Raw genomic sequence first — 24,917 nt, forward strand, 5'->3', positions numbered from 1 at the left:
TTTTATTTTATTTTATTTTTATTATTATTATTATTCTTTAGTTATCTGGTTGTTCTCTAAAGGGAGACAGAAAAGATGTGGATCCAGGCAGGAGGATTTGAGGGGGAACTGGGAGGAGTTAGGAGAGGGCAAACCACAATCTGAATACACTGTATGCTTTAAAAAATAGCCTGCTTTCAATTAAATAAATAAAAATTCAAGTCATCAGACTTGACAGAAAGTGCCTTTTACCCTCCGAGTGAGCCATCTTGTTGGCACTGCTGAATATTTTTAAGTTAAAGTGAACAAACCAGCCCTGAGTACCACTGTCCCCACCTTCTTCTTGAATTCTTTATGGAAGAGTTAATTTGTTTCTCTTTTTATGCCAATTGAGTTAAGGGTTTTTTTTTTTTTTTTTAAACTAACAGCAGTGGTTCTTTGTCTTCCTAAGTTGCTGTGACCCTTTAATACAGTTCTTCATGTCGTGGTGACTGCCAACCATAAAATTATTTTCGTTGCTGCTTCATAACTGTAATTTTGCTATGGTTATAAATCGTAATGTAAATGTCTGATATGCAGGATGTCTGATATGTGAACCCTCTGGGGGTCGTGACCCCCGTGTTGAGAACCACTGATTAACAGCGTTCTAAATAATACCATGTGTTATTTCTGAAGGCTCACGGTAGTCTGCTTTCCATGTAGAATTTACGGAATCGCTCATTAATTTCCCATTAATTAAAGAATCTGATTACAGGAGAAAGAAAACCAGTGTTGCAAGTACATTCTGCACAGTACAGACTACTCTCCTGAACGCGCTTTGCTTACCCCTTGGGGAAGTGGAGGAGGCATGCAAATGTACCTTCCGCATGCATATTCATAAGCTCTTGTATCCCTGTGGACAGGTGGGCGTGACAGAGCAGAGTGAAGTTTTCTCATGAGAGTAAATACTTGGACATCTGATTTCTCACTCTATTCTAACTGCTGTGAGTCCCCGCTGCGATGGACTATAGCCTTGAACTGTATTTCAAACGAAATTGAAGTTGAAGAGATCATTCAAAGCCACAAAGATAACTTGAATAAAGTAAGAATATATAAGACAAAAAGAAAAAAAGTGAACTGGAGGGGGTTTCTCTGTGTAGCCCTGGCTGACCTGAAACTCACTGTGTAGACCAGGCTGGCCTCGAGCTTAGAGATCCACCAGCCTCTGTCTCCTGAGTGCTGGGACTAAAGGCATGCACCACCACCTTCTGGCTTTTAAGTTTTATTTCATGAGTATGAGTATTTTGCTCGTCGAATGTAACACATGCATGCAATACCTGCCGAAGCCAGAGGGGGCATCAGATCCTCTGGAACTGAAGTTAGAAAGGTTTGTGAGGGACATCACATAGGTACTGGGAATTGAACCAAGGTCCTCTGGAAGAGGAGCCAGGACTCTTAACTGCTGAGCTGTCTTCAGCCAGTTTGGGCAGGTGTTTGTTTATTTGTTTGTCTTTAATGTAGAGCCAGAAAAAGGTAGCCTTGGAATAGGAATGGATTTCTAACCTAGAAGCAAGATACTTCCTGCAGATGAAAGTAGACAATCCTTTTTGATGCCTAAGTATGTTTGGCCCAGGGAGAGGCACTATTAGGAGGTGTGGCCTTGTTGGAGTGGGTGTGGCCTTGGAGGAAGTGTGTCGCTATGGGGGTGAGCTTTGAGACCCTCCTCCTAGTTGCCTGGGAGACAGTCTCCTGATGCCTTTGGATGAAGATGTAGAACTCTCAGGTCCTTCTCCAGCACCATGTCTGTCCGCAAGCTGCTATGCTTCCTGCTATGAAAATGATGAACTAACCCTCTGAAACCGTAAGCCAGCCCCGGTTATATGCTTGCTTTTATAAAAGTTGCCTTGGTCATGGTGTCTCTTCATAGCAATGGAAACTCTTAACTAAGACAATGCCTAAATCTTACATGATGGAGACCCTTGAAGGAGAACTCTTTGTCCATTCCCTTGGAGACCCCCACCACATACCATAAGCTTTGCATGGAGCCCTTGTTCAGAGTTAAGCAAATCTCCCAGAAGCCTCAGAAGCCTTATCTTGCTCTTATTCTGGGAGGAGGTTTGGGTTTAAGCTTCTAGGGAATTACATTCTGTGAATTGTTTTTCCAAACTGTCAACATAATCTTGTGTGAAAACTATGAACAGAAAATAGTTAGTGGCTCCTTCTTGGGATAATCTTAATGAATGAGCAGAGGAAACATGATTTATAATGCATTAACAGCTAAGACCTCTAAACCTTTCTCCTCAGGTTGGTTGTACTGTTGCTGTTACCTCAGAACGTGTTAGAATTTTTCCACCTAAGTCCAAGTGGTGTTATATCAGAGAAGTCAGTGATAGTTACACAAAACAATGTCTTCTTGGCTGTTCAAATAAAGCTCTCAAAATCTTTTTTTCTTTCTCTTCCTTTTTTTTTTTTTTTTCGAGGCAGGGTTTCTCTGTGTAGTCCTGGCTGTCCTGGAACTCACTCTGTAGACCAGGCTGGCCTCGAACTCAGAAATTCACCTGCTTCTGCCTCCCAAGTGCTGGGATTAAAGGCGTGCACCACTACCACCTGGCTCAAAATCTTTTTTTGAAAGGAGGGGTATTTCAGAAGTTAAGATGGGGGTTGGGGAGGTGGGTCAGCAGGTACAGTGACCTAGGGAACTCTTTGTCCATTCCCTTGGAGACACACACCCCCCCCCCTTCCATATCATAAGCTTTATGGTGCCAAGCCCAGTGACCTGAGTTGAGTCTCTGGGCATCCACATGATGGAGAGAATCAATACTACAAGTTATCACCTCTTCTTGTGCCTCGTGGAATACACACAAGCAAATAAAAAACACAATAAAAATTTTTGAAGATGGCATGTGTGGCTGAAGAGATGGCTCAGTGGTTAAGAACATCTCTCCCGTGGCAACTCACAGCTGTCTGTGACTCCAGTCCCAGGGGACCCAAAGTCCTCTTCTGCCCTCCTCTTGTACTGCATGCACAGGGTACGCAGACTTACACCCAGGTAAAGTAAAAGTGAAGGAGAAAAATTAAAAGATGAACATGCAGGGATGGAAAAGCAAAGGCATGAAGACAGCACACGGTGAGCCATGTGCTTCCAGCACACCGCATGTAGTATAAAACATGCAGCCAAAGTAGACCTGGAAATGTACTGAAAAGAGCCTCCCGGTCACCTAGACCTAATGCTCTTTACTTCCAGCTTGGTTCATTCCCAGGATCCAATGTCCTAGAAGGTGAAGCCGGAAATGCTCACCAGCTGCCTAACCAGGTTTTGTGTTTGTTTGTTTGTTTGTGTTTTTGTTTGTTTGTTGTTATGGCTTTTTTGTTTGTTTTTTTTTTTTCCTGAGGTTATGATACAGTAGCAATGCCTCATTCTAAAAAATGACATTTCTGTTTCTTTGGCTACCAGAGTATCGTGTCTCAGAAGCCTAATAAAAATCACAATCACAAGGCTTCTGAGAAAGCTTTGTTTTCGTAATACAGACTCATTCTTTTTCCCTTCTTGAAAGTAGACTGTGTTGACCAGAGCCATAGCAGCCATGCTGGGCCTAAAGTCATGAAGCATTCTGAGCCTTGAGATCACTGTGCTGGTCCCCACTGCCTGCCTCTAGGTGTGTGTGTGTGTGTGTGTGTGTGTGTGTGTGAGAGAGAGAGAGAGAGAGAGAGAGAGAGAGAGAGAATGTGAGATGAGAGCACATGTGTGTGAGTGAGTGTGTGGTGTGTATATGGTGTGTGTGTGAGAGAGTGTGTGTATGTGAGAGTGTGTGTGATAGTATGTGGTAAGTGTGTGTGAGAGAGTGTGTGTGAGAGTGTGTGTGTATGTGTGTGAGGGTGTGTGTGTGAGAGAGTGTGTGTGTGCATGTGTGTTGTGCATGTGATATAAGAGAAAATTAAACCACCATGTTCTTTAAAAAATACTCCTGTAAGAAATTATTTTTAATTTTTAAGCTTCAATTCTTTCATTCGTATAGGTGTTATGTTTGCATATATGTCTGTACATCGCATGCATGGTGCCCATGAGGCCAGAAGAGGCCACTGGATCCCCATAACTGGAGTTACAGATAGTTATAAGATGCAATGTGGGTGCCAGGACTCAAACTCTGGTCTTCTGGAAGGGGAGCCACAGCTCTTAACTAATGACCCGTCTCTCCACCCCCAACCCCCATCCTCTTTAAACCTGGATGATCTTTGGCTTAGCTTTGTTATATCGTTTAATGACAATCTCTATTGTATAGACATAACTGACAAGCAAATTATCACCAATTTCCAGAGAGGACCTTTAGTTGTTAATCATAAGCACAAGGCATTAAACAAGATCCCTTTTGTGGAATAAAATTGTAAAACCCTGAGATTGAGATGATGGTGATGGTGATGATGGTGATGATGATGATGATGATGGTGTGTGTATGTGCACGTGTTAATGCCTATGTGTGCATGTATATCTGCAAGCATGTGGTAGCCAGGGGTGACTGACATCAGGACTCTTCTTCAGTTGCTCTGCACCTTATTTTTTGATACCAGGTTTTCTGCATGAGTCTGAAGCTCACTCATTTGGCTATGCTGGCTAGCCAGTAAGCTCCAGGGATCCACCAGTCTCTGACTCCCCCCTTCATAAGTACTGGGTACCTCATGCTTGCATGTTAAGCTAACTGAGACATTTTCCCCAACTTCATCTGGAAAGATTTTTTATATATATATATATATTTAACCATGCAATCAGACAGCACTCAGGAAAAGTAAGACATGCTGACAGCATCAGAAAGAATTACTGTCACTCTGCTTTAGAAACGCTACGAGAAGTCCCTTCAGACTATGACACTTCCTTGGACATTGATCAATGGCCTCTCAGGTCCCTCGTGGTTAACAGTGATAATCTGCTGTTTTCCAACAGGGCCACATGTCACATAATAGTCGTGGACAAGTACTGTAGGAAGGGAAGTGGGGAAAAGTGGAGAGATATTTAACTGATTCTGATTTAATTGGATTAGCCAGAAGATACAAGCGGAAGCTGCCACGCTGGCTGTGCCTATTGGGGAAAGAGGGTTTGGCCATAGTCCATTGCTGTTGACCTCCTGTGAGCCTAGTTGGAAGGAGTGAATGAATTCCCACCCCCTGCTTGGATTACTCCCTGTCCCTCCGAGTCAGGTCAGACGTTGCAAATTGTACCGCACTGCCTGAGAGTCCTGTTTAATAGTGTTATGAACCTCTAATCTAAGTGAAGATTGACCGATTACCCAGAACAATCCACTTTACAACAAGCGAGCGCACACACACACACACACACTTAGGAAAACAAATCTGAAGGCTGTTGTTGCTTTCTTCCCTTCCAGACACATCCTCTTGATCATCCTGTTAGACACAATCGTCTTGCTGTGTACACAGCTACCCGGTGCGCTGTAGACAGATGCGTGTGATCTCCAAACTCTAACCCAACCACATCATACCTTCCCGCAACTCCAAGCTGGAGGCTAATAGGTCTTAGGTATAAGAGAGTGCAGAAGCTAGGTGGGGAAAATCTTTTTTGGAAGGAAGGAGGGAGAGAGACATCTGTTATGTGTGACTGACCGCATCTTTGACTCGGCCTTTCCCTGTTTGGTAGGGATCCTATGATTTTAATGGCACGTTCGCAAGTGTAAGCCAGAAAACTACACTTCCCAGATGCCCTTGCAGCTTGAACCTATCGTGCGCGGGGTGGGGGTGGGGTGGGGGGTGTGTGTCTCACCAATCAGACACATTCAGTTATGACTGGTTTGTGGGTGAGCTCCAGTGAAAGACACTTTCAAGATTCCAGGTGCGAACGAACGAAGAAAACTGACTTCTGCCAGCACAAGATTTACAGCGGCTGTCAGGAGACTAGCAAACAAGTGGCATTCTCACTGCGGTTACTCAACCGTCGGCTCCTGGTGTGTCTGCAATGACGCTGTTAGGGAAAGCCTGGTCAGGGTCTGCAGGAGTGTTTTCTTTTTCCTATTGGAAGATGAGGCCTTCCAAGTTTACAGTCCTTTACTAGTTGTGGCTGACACAACTCCTCATCAAGTTCGTTTAATTTAAATGGTTGTGGGGTGGGGGTCAGGGGGAGTGCATAAGTGTATGAGTACACCCTTGAGGCCAAAGAAAGATACGCAATTCCCTGCTCTGCCATGCTTTGCCTTGTTCCCTTGAGACAGGGTCTCTCAGTGAACCTGGAGCTAGGCTGGCCGTCAGCAAACTCCAGCAACCCTTCCGGTCTCCTCCTCTCATGGTGACGAGGTTATAGGAGTGGGTACCATCATGCCTGGCTTTTTATGTTGTACTGTGGACAAAACTCAGGTCTCTGTGCTTGTGCCACAAACATCCTTACCCACAGCGCCATCTCCCCCAGCCCTGTGATCGAATTCTTGAGAAACAGGTCCCCAAGGCAGCAAGTAGGGGCGTGACAGCAGGCAAGACACAGAAAAGATGTTTCTTATAGCTCTCGGTTTGGATAAGTTTTTGAATCAACAAGGTTTTAAAAGATACTAGAACACGTCACCTCTTTAATGTTTCTCTGATGAAACCGGAGCGAGAGAATTTTTTTTTTTTAAGATTTCAGATGCGATTTTTTTTCCTAAACGAAGAAAGTCTGAACCATATGGCAACAAGTTTCAAAATCTGTTCATGTGCAAATGTCACGATAAAAATGGGGCTAGGGAGGGTGCATGGACAGCCAGGCCACATTCTTCGAAAACAGGAAATCTCCTGAGTACTTTTTTTTTCTGCTTTAAGGGGGAAGCTGAGTGGATTTGGCCTGGTGAAATCCTCCTTCTCCTTCTCCTCCTCCTCCTCCTCCTCCTCCTCCTCCTCCTCCTCCTCCTCCTCCTCCTCCTCCTCCTCCTCCTCCTCCTCCTCCTCCTCTCAAAAACAAAACAAAAGCAAGCAGCATTGCTTGCTGTTTGGATTCCAGTTCCGTTGTCTACCATGTGACCTTGGGAAAGTCACCTGACCTCTGTGAACCTTTGTTTCCTCATCTGTAAAAGCAGGGTATCGGTTGCAGCCTCATCCTGAGGTGGTTGAGCAGAGTGAGGACTGAAGATGAAGGATGCAGGCTCCATCTCCAGCCCAGCCCATCTGATAACATTACTCACCACAGCTCTTACTAAATAGCCCTCAAAAGTGCCCGCTGGTGATTCCTCCTGCCTTAATCAGTGACCACAAAAGTTTATTGTCAAGGCATTTTCTGACATACTATCTTTTCATTTGGAGTTGAAATAAGGAAGACAAGTTGCCCTTCAGACAGTGTGATTACCGAAGCTTTTTATTGTGAATGGTAGCAGATTGGAGCCCTGAATCCAATCAACGAAAAGCCTAGCTGGAAAACTCGTTCATTGGAAAGCTCTTTCTAGGTAGTGGCTCACAGAAACAGGTTCAAACCAGAAGATGCTGCTCAAAAATTGTGAGTTTAGTTGAAAGACATACGAGAATAGTTAAGTAAATTGCACAAAGGAAGTCTTGTTGACGGTCCAGTAGAGTTGATGTTTGCAGAAGGCAGTCTCTGAAGGGTTTTGTTTTGCTTCTTGGAAGCCACCCTTGTCATTGTCCCTTCAGCTGGCAGTTCCTTCCTTCCCCTTGAGAACCTGGAGCAGAGAGTCTACCAACTTAAAGAAATAATATTAGAAATAGTTACACACACACATAAGTAAAGGCGGGATCTGATGGTAACAGTAAACCCATTCCCAGCAACCCAGGGGCATCACATGGCAGAAAGGCAAATTCCCCAGTCAACTCCCAAATCTTCTGACTTGGAAACTCTAGTGAGGAGCCCTGTGTTTTGCCTTCCCAAGAATTCTAGAAGATTCTAAACACAGTGTTAGAGAAGTACTCATACTCCTGAGAAGTAAAGTGACTTCTCCCACCATCTCGGAACTGGGGGTCCTCTTGCTGCCTGCTAAGCTTGTCTTCTGATCTAATTCCTTGGGTATGTTCTTGAAAGTTGAAGGTTTTATTTATTATTCGAATAGAGCTGGGGAAGGAGACAAGGGAACTAGCAATGCTAGCCCCGCCCCCTTGCACTACACCAGTCAAAGCCCATTTATGAATCATACACTGCAACTGAACCAGGAAGTGACAGCAGGGTGGGCAACTCCAGGTGTTCATCTGGGTCTCCACCCAAATTCTAAATTTATTGTCATTTGCTTCCTATGGCTTCTGCTCAATTTCACTGAGAATGAAGGGGGGAAAAAATAGAAACAGGTTTTTAAAACTTTATTCTCTCTCAGCAACTTTCACCCAATGAGGTAAGAAACTAGATCTTATTATTTTTAACCCAGACAAGAGTTTATTACTCTTCCCAAGTTTCTCTGGCAATTTAGTTCCCCTGCTTCCGGACTGGTCACTTGTTTCTAATAAGGGAAGTAGTGCTATTCTTAGTTAAATGGTACCTACTCTGCAGCTCAGCTGTGTGCAGCAGATGCTAATGAGCTCTGGGCTGTGGATGGATCCCCACACAAGCCAATTAGCTTAGCCTTCCTCCCTCAGAACCAAGACTGCAACCACAAGACTGCCAGTCCTTAGATTTCCCCATCTCTCCTGCCAAATGACCCAACAGCCATAAACGAGAGGATGAGGAGGAATCCCACTCCATCCCATTACCTCAAAATACTGAGTTGAAAATTTTAGCTCAACTCAAAGAAGAGAAAGCCAAATAGAAAGGAAAGGGGGCAGAGAGAAAGCCGAGGATGGGGTCCAGAAGACAGAGACGCTGTGGGGGGTCTCAGTCTTCCTGCACAGAAGTTATTGGGGTCTTATTAGTTATTCTTGATTTATGTTGCTTTCTATATGAAACTCCCACGGGAGCTGCTCTGGTTTCTTTTCTGTTCCTATGATAAACTATCCTGAGTGTCATGGCTAATCTTAGTTGTCAACTTGGCCCACCTGGGGAGAAGACCCCTCAATTGAGGATTTGCCTTTATTAGAATGACCTGGGGCATGTGGGGAGGGAAATTTCTTGATTGCTAATTCATGTAATGGGGCAGCCCTAGGCAAGTGGGCCTGGGCTGTGTGAAAGAAGTTGCTGAACATGAGCCTGGAAGCAAGCCAGCAAAGCTGTGCCCCTCCTCCATTGTCTCTTCATCAATTCCTGAGTCCAGGTTCCTGCCTTGGTTTCCCCCAATGATGGATCGTGACCTGTAAGTCAAATAAGACCTTTCCTTTCCTTTTCCACATTGCTTTTGGTCCTGGTATTTCTCAAAGCAACAAAAATCAAACTAATATACTAGGGGAAAGAAAACACCTTGGAGAGAAAAGGTTTATTTTAGCTCACAATCCCAGGTTGTGGTTCATCATAGGAAAGAAGTCAAGGTAGGAACTCAACTAGTCTCATCACAGCCAGAGCCAGAGCAGAGGGAAACAAATGTCTGCTTGCTTGTATTCAGCCTGATTTCTCCACTCCCTGTTCAGGACCCCTTCCTAGGGGATGGTGGCACCCACAGTGGGCTGCATCTTCCCACCTCTATTAGCTTAATCAATATAATCACTCATAGACAGGCCCAGAGGCCAACCCATTGTAGACAATCCCTCGTTGAGACTCCTTTGCAGGTAATTCTAGGTTGTATTAAGTTGACAATTTAAGCTAACCATCACAGAAAATGTTCAAACATAGATTCTATTTAAGTGATTTAATCAAACAATAAGAAGGGTTTCTTTAAAATGAAGACAAATACTGGGCATGGTGGTGCATGTCTGTAATCTCAGCTCCATGAGAGGTTGATGGAAGATCACCAGTGCACATCAGCACTGCCTGAACTGCATAGGAAGATGAGAGAGAGAGGAGAGAGAGAGAGACAGAAGAGAGAGGAAAGAGGGGGGAAAGGGAGAAGGGGAGGAGAGGGGGAGGGGGAGGAGGGAGAGGAGGGGGGAGGCAGAGAGGCAGAGAGGCAGAGAGGCAGAGAGGCAGAGAGGCAGAGAGGCAGAGAGGCAGAGAGGCAGAGAGGCAGAGAGGCAGAGAGGCAGAGAGGCAGAGAGGCAGAGAGGCAGAGAGGCAGAGAGGCAGAGAGGCAGAGAGGCAGAGAGGCAGAGAGGCAGAGAGGCAGAGAGGCAGAGAGGCAGAGAGGCAGAGAGGCAGAGAGGCAGAGAGGCAGAGAGGCAGAGAGGCAGAGAGGCAGAGAGGCAGAGAGGCAGAGAGGCAGAGGCAGGGAACTACGTACCCATTTCCTTCCAGAACAGCCTCTGGAAGTTCATCCCCAACCTCTTTGTTCATAACCACAAATAAAAAGAAAAGACAATGGTGGCAGAGCTATGGCCAGGATCTACAATAAACTCTTTTATCGACTCTCAGAACATCCCATAACCATGTCTGAGATTATGGGTTAGGCCCTGGACCTGACCTGAGCCCTAATCCATGCTACAGAAACCATGGGATAGAAGCTCCTTTATTTTCAGGATCCCATTAAAAGACTGGAGAAAAGGGAATGGGTAAAAGAAAGATGAACATTAACTTGAACAAGCCTGGCCATTCTCGCTGGCAAAGCTCTGGGGCTTGTCTGCTGGGATCCCGTAGTTTCAGCCAGTACACATTCCCACACACCACTCTGAATTAAGTAAATATCTTTGCCATCAAAACATAGGAAATGCTCAGCTTCTAACTACAGCTCTGGGCGAGCTGGCAAGGGGCTGCAGTGAGCAAGGAGAACATGTGCGGAGAGTTTTTAATTTTAAGCAGAGTCCTTCAGCCTCTGAAAGCTCCTGCAGCTAATTCTAGTGGTTCTCAGCGAGATTATTAAACTCCTCTCTGACACCGGGAGATATATGGATTTCTAATAGGACAGTTCTCTGGGCTCTCTTTCTCCTTTGAATAAGATCATTATAAGACGGTGTCAGTTTTCACAATGACATATTTTCACTGGGGGGAAATGTCCAAAGCAAGATAAACAGTAAACTGTTCTGCCCTCTGTGAAGACTAGACTCACTTTTACATTTGTTTTTCACAGTTCTGGAAAATGTATCCAAGAGACTAAGACCAATGTGTGCAATAGCTAATTATTCAACTTGAGGTGGAACAAAATGGAATGATGGGCTTTTAAACTTGGGGGGGGGGGAACAGCACATCAGCACATAAAAGGAGAGATCAGAAAGTAAGGCCTGGCTAGATTTCATACACATACACACCACACTCACACACACACACACACACACACACACTTACACACATGCCTTTTGTAGTGTTAGAAGTATTGTCCATTCTAAAGCAACCACTTTCCATGAGACCCCTCAATCTATCCCATAATATTGCCACACAGAGACCACTGTGAAGCTACCCTTTCATAATCCCTCAAAGCTTTGAATATTCTGCTGAATATGGGTCATTTGGGGCCCTTGAGAAAGGACTTGAGTTTTTAAGAAGTTCAGTGATTGGCAGAGCCAAGTTCAGGGGAGAAAGCAACTGCAGCTGGATGTTGCTTGCATAGGAAAAGGAAGCACTGCAGGAGCCTGAGAGATGGTCCAGCAGTTAAGAGCACTGACTTCTCTTCCAGAGGACCCATAGGGAGGCTCACAACCATCTGTAACTCCAGTTCCAGGGGATCCAACACCCTCTTCTGACCTACAAGAGCAGCAGGCACACCAAGAGTGTACAAGCATATAGGCAGACAAAACACCTAACATATAAATACATCTTTCTTTAACTGTGAAATTTGAGCACTGAAGATGAATAACACAGTTGTATGTGTCCTTTTATGAACAAGCTACAAGAGCAAATGCAATTTGATGCTTGTAGAAATTTATCTTTGAGGTTGCTACGGTAGTGATTTTTTTTTTAAACCTTCAAATAAATGGGAACTACACAGTTATTAAATATATGTTCCAGGAAAGCATTTGACCAAGAAAAATCGTGGCCAATTGGGGCTGAGAAGTTCAGTTACAAGTACCCTCAGAGCAAGCAGTCCTTTGTCAAAGAAGGAAGCTGACCACCTAACACCCTGAAATCCGATTACAATGTGAGATTCACCCGGAGCTTTGAGTACCACTGATACTGATTTCTTCCTTGGCTTATTTGATCTAGATTTTTCTTCTGAATAAAAGCTACTGAAGGCTTTCTCTCTAGGAGTTTTGTACAACAAAAGAGCTTTAACTTTGCATTTAACATCAAAAATCCCCACGGGTATTGGCAAAGTCAAACAGAAAGCATCCCCCCCAAAAGGCTAGTCCCAACCCTCTGTAAGAGGCCATCAAAGAGCTAACCACCATGGAAGAGTGAAGCAGGCAGGGGTGGGGGGTAGGGGTGTCTCTGAGTTTGTAAATGACAAGCAGTATTATCTATTTCCGGGAACAAAGCAAAGAAAGTCCACCTTCTCCATCCTGCATCCCATGTGTTAAGATGACTGGGTACCATTCCCTGGATGAGGACCAAAAAGGCAAAACTGTCCCAGGCAGATGGAATTCAGGCTATTGCTCTGATACCATCAACGAAAAGTGGTGTGATTCAATTTTCTCGCCCTCAAAATTCAGGGGCTGGGCTCTACTGAGTAGTAGAGCATACTCTTAGCATGTACGCATCGCTGGGATCATTTCCAGCATCAAATAAACAGAGGAACAGAGGCTCTCTCCTGACAAGGGGGGTCAAATGAGGTACGTTACTTATCCTACGAAGTGGATTACAGTGTTTGGGTTTGGGCACAAGAGTGAAGATCTCAGAGGGCATCCCCTGAGCTGAGTTATAGGCTGGTGTAAGCTGCCTGATGTGGATGCTGAGAACTGAACTTGGGTCCTTCGCAAGAGCAGTATGAACTCTTAATCACAGAGCCATCTCTCCAGCTCCGTGTTACTATTTTTAAAGGAAGGTAATATTGACTTTGCCCCATGGTTTTAAAGGCTTCTGTCCATCATGAAAGTGGAGCAGAGCAAAAGCAGTTCACCCCAGGGTGCCCAGGAAGTAGGGAGAGTGGAAGTAGGAAGGGCCTCCACCCTGGCATCATTATTTACCCTTTCCTTTTACTGGACGTATGTTAAAAATTAGTGATGATCACTTCACGTTCAGCTGCCTTGCTTCCCATAAAATCCAGTCTCACTTAGTTGCTATTTTTGTATCTGACCATTTGTATCTCTGGTATTCTTATATACCAATAAGTCAGTTGTCTTCAGATACACCCATTGACTTTTGAATATTGGAATCCAACTCAAATTATTCAATCTTGGAATAAATAAAAAATGCAACTTTGTATATAAAAAAAAGAGTGTTCTCCTCTAAGAAGAAGACATCTGTAAACAGGTCCTTTCTTCCTCTAGTGTATATCAAAAATGAATACATCTGGAAGCCCACAAGAATTTATTCAAATACTATCTGTGGGCTCACTATCAAAATATCTCGGTTAGAAGTCAGGCATGACGGCACACACCTGTAACCTCAGCACTATAGAGGCTTAGGTTAGGCAGGACAATCTCCAGTTAGAGGCCAGCAGGGGCCACACAACTTCTCATGAAGACCATAATCACTGCTTCGAATGGGCATGGTTACTAATTAAATTCCTAAACTGAACTTTGGAACTTAGGTTTTAATACTAAGAGAAACAACTAGTATATCAAAAGAAAAGATAGCGTGGAATAATAGTCAGCTTAGCATACATGGGTGTTGGTCTAGTGTAACGACTGAATGTCCTCATGTTGTGGTTAATCCACATTGTCAACTTTCCTGGAACTAGAGTCACTTAGGGGGACACACCTCTGGGAGTGTCAGTAAGGCTATTTTCCAACGAGTTTAACAGGTAAGATGACCCACCCTGAACATGGGTGGCAACACCCCTTGAGCTGAGGTCCTAGATGGACTGAAACCGGAAGAGAAAGCAAACGGAGCACCAACATTTATCTCTCTGTGACACACATGGGCGCCACCGCATGGTCTTGCTATCACACCTTCCTCAGTGAGATGAGCTGTACCTTCATTCTGTGAGCCACAATAAATCCACCTTTTCTTAAATCGCTTTTGGTCAGGTATTTTGTACAGCGATGGGAAAGGTAACCAGTATACGTAATAGTCACTTGATGGTCCCTTGATCAACACCCCTGCCCCCTCAACTCTCCCTAAACACCTCCCAGCCTTCATCTGAAGTGTGTTTGTTTTACCTTAGCATTTTGAACTTCGTGAAAGTAGCTGCCATCCTCAGGATCCCAAGTGGGCAGGAGACTGCCCAGAGGCTGATGCTGAGGTGGCTGGTGGCTTCTGTTACCCGTGGCTTCTAGGAGGCCCAGCAAATTCCTCGCAGCTTCTTCCCAGGGGACATGTCCCCTCAGCTGCTCCTTCAGGCCATCTCTGTCAGCTGCATACGGGGATTCATCTGTGCTCTTTTTCCCCATTAAGTGTCCTGTGAAAACAGAACAAACCCGGGATGCTACAAATCCAACTGGGGGGAACGGAAGAAGGAGCAACAGAAATGGACACCTGTGCAGTGGGCCCAGCTTCCCAGTAAATGCAGAATAAACAGCATTATTTTACTATTAAGAGTTAGTCTATACACAACACACAGACTGCACTGTCTGTTCAAAAGGCGTAGTAAACTGAATCAAATTCAGATCTGTGTGTGACTCAGCAGCCCTGGGTTTTGCTACTAACCCCTACTAACTAGTAGGGTGACCTCAGACAAGTGCTGTAGCACCCCAGGATTCAGTGTTATCAACTATGAAAGGAACAGGGCAAGGCAAATCACATCTAAGAAAGCTTCCAAGTGTAAAGTCTTATCAATTCTGTGTGTCCAACTGAAAGGCAGAATCCCGGCATCTCCTACCACCAATTTCAAGTTTCAGCTGAAAATAAAAGTCTTGATGTGTTTCTTTGTATGATTTTTTTTTAATGTTGCCTCTCTCTTATCTGTAATACAATTGTACCAAAGGAATCTTTCATTTAAACTTTCTCTGAATTTTAGCTGAGATTGAATCTAGAAAACTTCACCTAGAAGTGATGGTAGGTTAAGAGTGTAATGAAAAACCAGTTGGAAAACAAGTTCTGACTGATATGCAACAGCTGCATCAATTCGGGGGTTTCTTTTGGATCTCCAAGAAGCTCTAAGCACATGTGCCTGCCTTATAAATTAATTAGTTAATCCCATGAAGGAGGCCAAAGTTCTAAAAACATGGATATCCATATATTTAATAAGTGGGTGGCCAACCCCAGTTCTTCATTCTTTCTTTTTTTTTTTAACTGTGTGTGCATGTGTATGCATGTATGTGTGCATGTGTATGTGTGTATGTCTGTGCGTATATGCACATGTGCATGTATGTATGCATGTGTGTGCATGTGTGTGATGTCACAGTGCATGTCAATGCAGGTCATAGGGTAACTGTGGGAGTTGGTTTTCTTATTCTACCAAGATTTGAACTTAGCTTGTCCAGCTTGGTGGCAAGTGCAGACCCCAAGTCTACGTATTTTTGGTTTGGTTTGAGACTGGGTCTCACCATGTAGCCCCAGCTAGCCTCAAACTCACTGAGATCTGCCTCCCTCTGCCTATTGGGGTCTGGGATTAAAGGGGAGCACCGCCACACCCAGCCAGGTCCCAGTTCTGAACACTTTCATCCTTTAAATGGACACATGTTATTTCTCTGCTCCCAGTTTCACTGACACAGAGTTTTCTACTATTAATAAGCCTTTGGTGCTTTTGAGTTAAAGCGTACAGACAAACAAAAATCTCATGGTTCCAGCACTAACTGGCATTGGACACAGTCAAGGGAAATGTTACGGGAATTAAACTTGAATGACTGTCTATGGCTTGAAATGGAAAGAGACCCTTTGCCACAGTGCTACCCATCCTCTTCAGAATGCTTTAGTGTGAACTCTTCCATTTGATTGACACCAGAGTAGAGTGGCGAAATAACTAATATTCTATATAGTTATATATAATATATATTATATATATATTATATATATATTATATATTCTAGAATATATATTATATATATATTCTATATGACAAATAACTAATATTCTATAGAGGAGCAAAGGACCTTATATCAGGGTATCATGTGACCAGAAAAAACTAATTCTGTTAATATTAGGCAGTCTTCAAAGGAGATTTTGAGTGAGCAGGAATTACATATCAGTATTCCATGATATCATGTGGCTTGAAAAAATAATTGTTGATATCAGGCAGTCTTCAAGTGTGATTTTGAGTGAGCTTGCCACTCAAGTCCCACTTAGAAGAGACTTCACACTGCTTGAAGACATCGTTAAGGACACTGACTCAAATGAAAGATTAAAGTCTTACATTGTTTCCGTCACCTGCTGGGTGGACCTGGTATCCAGCTGTCCACTACACTGCCATGCATTTGGCACTTACCAGGATTATGTTGTACAACTTCCGAGGAAAGCTGATGTGTCATCAGCTTTAGTTACATGGTGGAAATTGAATCGTGAGGGCTAGAAGACAGCATTGGAACCCTGATGCTCACAGTAATTACTTCAGTCACTCTTGGAATCTCTGATTCCCTGTCATCTAGTTAGGATGTTGAAAATGAGAAAGGATTCATTGGCAATAAAGCAGCGGGGTGATGGAGATGAGTTTATGAAGATCTTCATCTCGATATGCTGGACTACACTTGCGCACTTTGCTCTAACGGCAAAATAGATCCGCTGCGCCTCTTGTTATTGATCCAACGTAGATCCTGGTGACATTAGACTGAAGGCCAGTACTTGCCAGCTAGCAGCGTGCTGTTCAACTGGCCGCTTCTCGGCACACATGCCTGTTATTACAGGAAGTGCGCCATCTACAACATCCCAGGGAAACACACATTCCCTGGGTCCTATTTCAGTTTTGAGCTCGCTACTGTCAACCAAATGATCATCTCCATGGCAACATGGACAAGATACCCACTTCCACTTCATCTCCTATCATCATCTGTCACACACACGTATTAAAATAATGGACATCTCAATATAGAGGAAGGACAACCATTTAAAAAACAATACTAAAGCTTTGCTCTTAGTGAAAAAAAAGAAGAAGCTTTGTTCCTTTAAACTGTGTGGCATTCCACTAAAGGGCAGGTTTGAAATGTAAATTAATTTCTTCAGAGTAGAAGCTAGAAAACTATCCTAATTTGAGAAAATATCCATTAAGATATACAGTATTGTGTACTTCCAAGAAACAGTATTTATGGGGCAGAGGATATGGCCCGGTGGTTAGGCCAAGTGTGTGGGTTAGAGTCCAGATCCTCAGAACCCACGTAAATGGTGAATGGGCCTGGTGGTCTGCCAACAACTCCAGCTTCAGGAGGTATAAGCAAGCTGACTAGCCAGACTAGCCACATCCGTGAGCTCTGGATCTAATTGAGAGACCCTGCCTCAGTGGAGAAAGGGAAGGAATAATCAAGGATGGGTCTAGGCACCCCACTCCCCGACACAAACATGCAAAGACACACCCTGATGCATTATACACATGCACACACACACACGCACACACGGAAATGGAAGATGGAAAAAAAAATAGTCTTTATAGGCACACGCTGTAAATTTCAGTCTTTGATGTAGCCATGCAACGAACACCGATCAGCTCTGCATCCTGAGGTGTCGCCCAATTCAGCTTTCCAAGTCTTGCTCCACATCAAAGTGAGAGCCACAACGAGGAGCCTTTTGGGGAAGCACAGAGAACAGTTGCTAGTTTTTGTATTGGCATCTATTTTCATGACACACACAAACCATTCCCATGAACACGATGCCCCACGGGAGAAGTGTGGGCAGTTTTCAGGCTATGGAGTCATTTTCCATTGCTTCTCTGAGCTTAAAAAAAAAAAAAGTGGCATTCTGAGAGAGCCATACTGACAGTCTTCTTGTGGACAACGGCAGAGGTTTAGTTCTAGGCTGTATCTAAGCCAAGAATGATGGCAGATGTCTCTGGTGCCAGCACTACAAAAACTGCGTCAGGAGGATCATGAATTCAAAGCTAGCCTGGGCTACATCATCAGACCCTGTCTCCAACAAGGCAAGTACTGGGTAACGTAGCTCATGGAGCATTTGTTAGTATGAGTTCACTCCTTGCATCACCAAAATCCAAACAAATCAAAACCAGTCCTGGGCTGTATGCTTTTGGGGAGTAGAAAGAATGGGCATTGTTTTAGGATATTTTGAATTAAATTAAATCTAAATGAGTAAATTAAATTTAAATAACAATTAAATCTCACATCATTCACCCTGAGTGATACACTTCTTTCAATAGCACCTACCCAAAACATACTTGTGGGTTATTTTTTTTTTCCCCAAACACAAGTGCAAGGCCTGAGTGGCCTGATAGCAAGTTTGGAGGGCAGGCTGGGCACCTTATGCAGTGGAGGCTGGGATTTTTGCTCAGTATAGAGGGCTTGCTTATATACAAGCCCTGCATCACACTTACACAGACACACAGACACACAGACACACAGACACACACACACACACACACACAAACATACACACACACCCCACAGTCAATAATATTAAACTAAGAAGAGAGCATTGGAGACTAAATTTTGATGTGATGTTTGTGGTACCACTATGGAGGGTGATTAAGGGAAGTACCCTAAATATTTCAGGACACCTGTACCCCCTAGCTACAGTGTGACAGCTTCAGCTTGACTTGGACCACAGGTATGACACTAGGTTCCTACCCCACTCTGTTGTGCTTTTGGTCTTTAAGGGTTGATTGACAGGTCATGAGCTCTTCTCGTGTGAGGACAGAGAGGAGAGAGAAATGATGGAATTCAGAGTAGCAGGTCTTCCTCCCTGCCCACTGACTGCCAAATGATTCAGACAGCAGCCTTTTAATCTAGGCTCTGAGAATACCTTTTTTAAATTATCAGCTCTGACTCTGGGTTCTTCAACACCTTTTCTCTGCTTCTCCTGTGCCAACCTGCCCTCTACTCTCTGTCCTGTCTCCTAGAATCCCAGTGCCCCCTCAGAGGCCACAAGTTCTTTCATCCCTGGGACTTTTAGCAAGACCTCCCGAAACTATAGGATGTCAAGCCGGTGCTCTTGGCCTCTCTGGGAAAACACAACTTGGAAGTCCAGAGGCAGAATTTCCAGCCTCATTCCTTCCCCTTGAATCTGAGACTTGGTTGAGTAATTTCCTTTCCAACATACTGTTCCCTGCTTCCAAATATCTGACTAAGGACACACACACACACACACACACACACACACACACACACACACATACACCTTCAAGCTCTTTAGGGAGAGCACTAGTTTTCCAGGAAATATGAGATAGTCACAATTGACAGCCTTTGCAAAAGACCTTGGACTCTGCCTTTCTTGGAGACTGTGCTTGCTTAGGGAGGCCTAATACCTGTGATGCTGGTAGCCTTCATACACAAAGCTCCAGGTGATGTTGGGAAGATAGATGAGTGCCAAGCTGCTACCTGCTACTGGTCTCCCAGTTTCAAGAAAGCTCTAAGCTTGTGTTTCTCAAAGCCAGGACTCAGCCCCACTCCTCACCTTCTACCCACTGTGCAAGTCCTCTCCGTCTAGGCTGGAACTAAGAAGCTCAGAAGCCTGTGCCCAAAAAAGACAGGACTTGTTGACAGGAGTCAGAAAGAAGAGAGGGTTGAGGGTAATACTGTGGATCTAAGAGACGGACAAAAGCCTGGGGGCGGGGGTGGGGGGTGGGGGGTGGGGGGTGGGGGGTGGGGGGCGGCGGCAGGGGCCAGGTAAGCTTAGAGAGCAAACATGATCCCTGTAATCTGCCAAGTAAGGGTCAGCGGAATCCGCATGAAAGCCAGGGAAAGAGCATTGGTGAATATTTGAACCTAAGGGGAGAGGGTGGGGAGCGCTGCACGTAGGTCCCCACACCCTGTGGTCTTGCTCGGTACCCCACGACGGGACGGTCCAGTCCATCAGGTTAGACTTAGAATCCGAGTTGTACTAGGGGGCCTCGTTCCCCAAAGTTGTTTGGGAGCAGACCCAAGCCAGATAGGGGAGCAGCTAGGCGAACAATAGGAGGCAGTTGGGCAGGTGCAGAGGGAAGGTGAGCAGCATCCCTGGGGTTTGAGATACTCCAGATGCCCGGCTGAAGAGGGATGCTCACAGGTGCTAAGCGAGAGGGAAAGGATCTAGAGATCAGTCTGCCACCAGCAAGGGACCTATCAGGTTTCCCAAAACAAGAGAAGGTGGGATGGAGTTTGGGGGAGATCTGGATAAGTGTTTCAGTAGAAAGAAAGGAGCCAAGCCAAACTCCCAAGCAAAATGCTGAGAGGAGGAGAGATGGGGACTCCCTCTAGCTAGTTAGACCCTCTGAGGAGAAGAGCCCAGGGATCTCACGATAGGGAGGGACACTTACCCACAGCCCAGTGGCTGCCGCGGGGATACATCTTGGCCAGGACAGTGCCTCCACCTGCGCCTGTTGATACCGGGGCAGCTGGCCCCCGAGGCGCCTGGCAGAGAACCAGAGCCAACAGCAAGAGCGAGAGCTCGGAGCCGCGCATGGTCCTGGAGGGAAGCCCTCAGAGCTCTCGACTGGGCTGAGAGTGCGTTGTCCCGACCGAGCAGCGCCAGGAGGAGGACGCTTCTCCGCTTCTCCGGAGCTCTGCCACTGCTGCTTCGAGCGCCACTGCTGCAGACTCCACGCGGACCCGGACTTTATATAAAGGAATCCTGCGCGGGAGGGGCCGGGGGCTCTTCCACTCGGGACCGGAGCGCACTGACGTCTCCCTATAGTGAGCGTGCTCCCAGATGCCTGGCCGGGAAACCATCCATCTACAGCAAGTGACGAAAGGCTGAGTGTGCCTTGACCCATCTCCCTTTCTCTCCTAGTCCCATCGGACTAATTTCTACCATCTTAGACGTCCTCTCCAACAATATATCATGAACCCCCCTTCGCCCCCCAGCTTTGCCCCTGGCTATCCCCAGCAGCAGCCGCAACCTCACTGGCTTTGCCAGATGCAGGATAACGCAGGAGGATGCGCTGCTCTGTGTACAGAGCTAAAGCTAGTTGGATCAAACACTGGCCCCTCTGGCGGACTTACTGCTTCCAAAAAACAGAAAGCAGAAAGAAAAAAACCAAAAACAAACAAAAACAACAACAGAAAAAACCACTCTCCTATGAATTTCCCTTGCCAGCAATTAACTCAGTGTCCCTTAGCTACTTCACACATGCAAGGCTTCTGTAGAATTGTTCACTTTCCCTCTATCCCTTCTGTTCTCACTTCTGAAGACTGGTCACCCTCCCCGCACAACTCCATCAATGTTAAGGGGACACGCACCATACCAATGTGACAATAAATAGAAGCCTGTAGGATGTTGTTGCCTACGGTTTGGCTGCCAGGCTGATCCTGCGGTTGTGCCTATAATAGGTGAGTGAGGCCTGTTTCTCACAAAGGGCTGGGGAACTGCCTCACTGTTGGGGCTTGATCCATCCCTGTGAACATGATGTTGGTACAAGTCTCTGGTATGAGTTCCTGGCAGGATACTACATTTGTGTCTCTCTTGAGTGATCACACACAACACATTGCACGGCAGTTTTCTTGGACTTGAAATGTATTTTTGTGCATGTGTCTGGCTCTAGGGAGAAAAATGCTGATTTTAAGATTGTTTTTAGTAGCCAAAGAAATACAGTAATACTATCCCGAGGGAGTGATCTGAGGGAGTGCTCCAAGGGAGAACAGAAAGGAAGAAGAAGGAATGGTGTGGTAGATACACAGAGAGAGAGAGAGAGAGAGAGAGACAGAGACAGAGACAGAGAGACAGAGACAGAGAGACAGAGAGAGAAAGAGGAATCCATAGTGGGACTCTACCTCTCCAAGGTCCCCAGCCTCTGCAGTCTATCCCCAGGCTGGGTGTGAGCCAGCCTTTGACCCTGAGCACACATAGGCTGGCCTCCTCTCAAGCACTGTGCTTGTCAGGGGTCTGCTCTTACTTCTCTGTGAATCTTTACAGTTCTGGATCACAGGCTGCTAGGTACACTTAGTAAGTGAAGGACTTGTCCAGGGATGGTCAGGTCTAATGCCTTCTTTACCTGCAGAGGAGCATTAAACTCTTTCCTTGCCAGATTAAACGCTAGAGGACAGTCCTTTATTTTAGAACCTTGCTTGTGTTTTGAATGCTTCTTCCAGTGGCACTATCTTTGTTCAAGACTATGTAGCCATTAAGAGCTGAAGCCTGGGTAGCTTTTGAAGGTCAGGCCCGATACTGGGTGTAGCCTGTTTCCTCTTCTTCATGGGTCGACAACAGGAGAAGAGTCTTAAGTCCTCATTCTCACCTCTGGGAACTTCAACATGCCTGGCCCTCCATGCTGGACAGAGAGCATCTGAAAACATAAGTCCCAGTAACCCTTTTCTCCCTAAGCTGTTTCTGTTGAAAATGCTGGTCACAGTGACACAAAATTAACCAACACAAACCTTGTAAATGATATTTTCCTTACAACACTGAGGAAAAACCTTGGTGCACAATCCAAACACTGGTGCACAAAACAGCCCAGCTCTTCTGTGACTAAGGATACCTTACTGATCCTGTGTCTCTTGCTTGGCTGGAGACATGCAGGCCCCTCTTTCACCTCAGCTCTTACTCTGAATACCCCCCAGCCCACAGACCTTCTGCCACCTAAAGCAGAGCCATGTGGTTAGGTTTGCATCCTGCTCAGGCAATTGATGGTGTCACAACTGCATCTTGTTCAGCCCGCAAAGAAGGGACTCAGAAGACGTGAGTGGACACAGTGTCCTGCGGGTTGGAGAGATAGCCTAGTCTTCTCACCAGAAAGACAATGGCTTGTTGCCAGGAAGCTGGAGTCGTCATATATCTGATTCAGATATATGAACAAGCCTCAATAGATCTTGGCTATGTGGCTTCTTAGGTGTTTTTTAAAGTCATCCCATGGTCTGCCTTTTAGAAATAATTAACCCCACTGCAAAGCTAAACTCCTGTGAGAAAGCTCTCACCAGGCAAGGGTCCATGTGAATTTGATGTTGTTTTGCTTTGGTTTGGGGTTTGTTGTTGTTTTGTTTTGTTTTGTTTTGTTTTGCTTATGTCCAGGGAACTTGTTCCCCATGCATATTTCAGAAACAAGAGTCAGGTCATTTTGTGCCCCCTCTATTCTCTCTTATGTAGAGAGACCTAAAGGGAGTGTCCACCAAGAGCTTGAGAGCTTATGTCAGCATGAATTGACTCAGGGCACCCGCCTTCCCCGCTGCCGGTTATGGAGAATGTCTCCTGTCTCAGTTACATTTGCATCTCTTAGTCGAACATCCACAGCAACAACTGAAGGAGAAAAGATTTGATTGGCTCAGACTTTCACAGATTTCTGTCCATCGTGGTAGAAAAAGCAGTTGGTCCTCTCCTAGTGGGCCAGAGAGCAGAGAGAAAGGGGAAACTGGCATTTAACTGACTTTTTCCTCCCCCGCCCATTCTCTCTGGCACAGTCCTCAGGCACACTCAAAGGTATAGACAGTGAAAATGAACTATCCTATCATATGGAGAAAAAAAAGTCAACCGAACCAAACAGTATTCACTGCTATCATGACTTGCGTGCAGACACTAGCTGTTAATCCCATCGCAGTTAGGTAACGAGTACTGGTCACTGAACCATACATGAGGGGCACCGTCCCTGTCCACAAGACCTGGGTTGCAGTTGCCGAGGGGGAAGGGGAAGCAAATGTGCCCACTTTCCTTCTATAGCAGCTGAGGTGTAACTGGGCTCTTTTGCCCATGTCTCTTTGGTCAGCCAGCTACATGGTCACCAGCAACAGCAAGGGAGGCTGGAGCTTGAAGCCTTGATAGTTATGCACCAGCCCCAACTGCATCCCTACAGAGGGGCAGATGAAGTCTGAAAGGCAGCTAAGAGCTTCCGTGTTTAGGAGGGCTAAGGTACTTAGAGAGCAGTGCAAACTTTACTCTATAAATTACAACTGAATCCCACAGAGCTGGTCAGCAGGAGATTGTCCTGGAGAGATGCAATGGAGTTCTAGCCTACATCCTCTCTGCTCCACAGGTCCTCTTCCAGTTCCTTGGGGGGTTCTCCTGTTACCACATGAGCAGCACCCCTTATATCTAGGGCTGCTGTTGGCCACACGAGGGCACTTTCTAGTAAATCCTGGCTCCACCCAGAAACATTTCCTTTGATGTTGGTTTCTTTGCTTGTTTGGGAGGCGCTGAAAGGATTCATGGGAGAAAATGACAGATCACCTTCATTATCAAAGCAACGGAGAACGCCAGGTATCCTTTATAGTGGCCAGTGGCTGAGAGGGGCAAGCTCCTCCGAAAGACTCTTGGAACTAAAGCCCAAGGGGTGCAGCATTTTTTTTTAAAGGCAAAACCCACAATGACATCAGTGCTAGATGAGGGATTGAATAACCTTTCAGTATTTGTTTTGACAGAACATAGTAATTATTTTGGCCCCAATGTAACAACTTATTTTCCTTTATGCCTTCATCAGACATTTTAGTTTATATAAACATTATTTATTTTGGTTAATACATCTGGACCATGGTCAGGGTCATGAAAAGTCCCAAGTCTGCTGCCAAGGCAGACATGACTGTAGAGGGCTGAGAAATGTCTAAGCATGCCCCCGAGGCATGTTGCCTTGGGCCTGGTATTCCATAACTTTTGGTGTAGTAAGTGTCAGACATTTCTTCTCTGTGGTTATTATTTTCTCTTATGACGTTCAAATTTGGATGAGCTTTTCACTGTGACAACATGGGGTCAGGACAAACCAGCATCATCACCTTAATCACTTCAGTACTAGGGGTTGAAACAAGAGTCTTGTCTGTGCCAGTCAAATGTTCTATCACTGAACTATATCTTACCTTCCTTTTAAAAAAATTTCCAAGACAGGCTGGTCTCGAACTTGTGTTCCTCCTTCCTCTGCCTCATGCACACCTGAGATGAAAAACATGAGTCACCAGGCCTGGTAACTAATCTCTTAAACTTTAGCTATTTCCACAAATGTACTATGCAAGAAACAGCACAGCCTTTAACCGCTTTCTTTGCTTCAGCAAAGCTGGGGTAAACTCTGCCAGTTACA

The 24,917-nt window shown here is 45.3% G+C and overlaps 1 protein-coding gene across 2 annotated transcripts; it reads right to left on the reverse strand.

Annotated features, from left to right (window-relative positions):
- Positions 1-7,258: 7,258 nt before the first annotated feature.
- Grp (gastrin releasing peptide) lies at positions 7,259-20,687 on the reverse strand. 2 transcript variants are annotated; one of them, XM_034518615.2, is made up of 4 exons: positions 20,244-20,687; positions 14,074-14,312; positions 10,344-10,350; positions 7,259-7,616 (listed from the first exon to the last, which is right to left on the reverse strand). In XM_034518615.2, exons 1-4 carry the CDS (start codon positions 20,386-20,388, stop codon positions 7,552-7,554), a joined length of 456 nt encoding a protein of 151 aa, XP_034374506.1. In that variant the 5' UTR covers positions 20,389-20,687; the 3' UTR covers positions 7,259-7,551. The 2 variants fall into 2 exon arrangements, with proteins under 2 accessions (XP_034374506.1, XP_034374507.1); XM_034518616.2 differs by lacking the exon at positions 10,344-10,350 and having other exon boundaries at positions 20,244-20,671.
- Between the last annotated feature and the right edge of the window lie 4,230 nt (positions 20,688-24,917).

This window comes from Arvicanthis niloticus, chromosome 14 (assembly GCF_011762505.2).
Source record: "Arvicanthis niloticus isolate mArvNil1 chromosome 14, mArvNil1.pat.X, whole genome shotgun sequence".
NCBI classification, from domain to species: Eukaryota; Metazoa; Chordata; class Mammalia; order Rodentia; family Muridae; genus Arvicanthis; species Arvicanthis niloticus.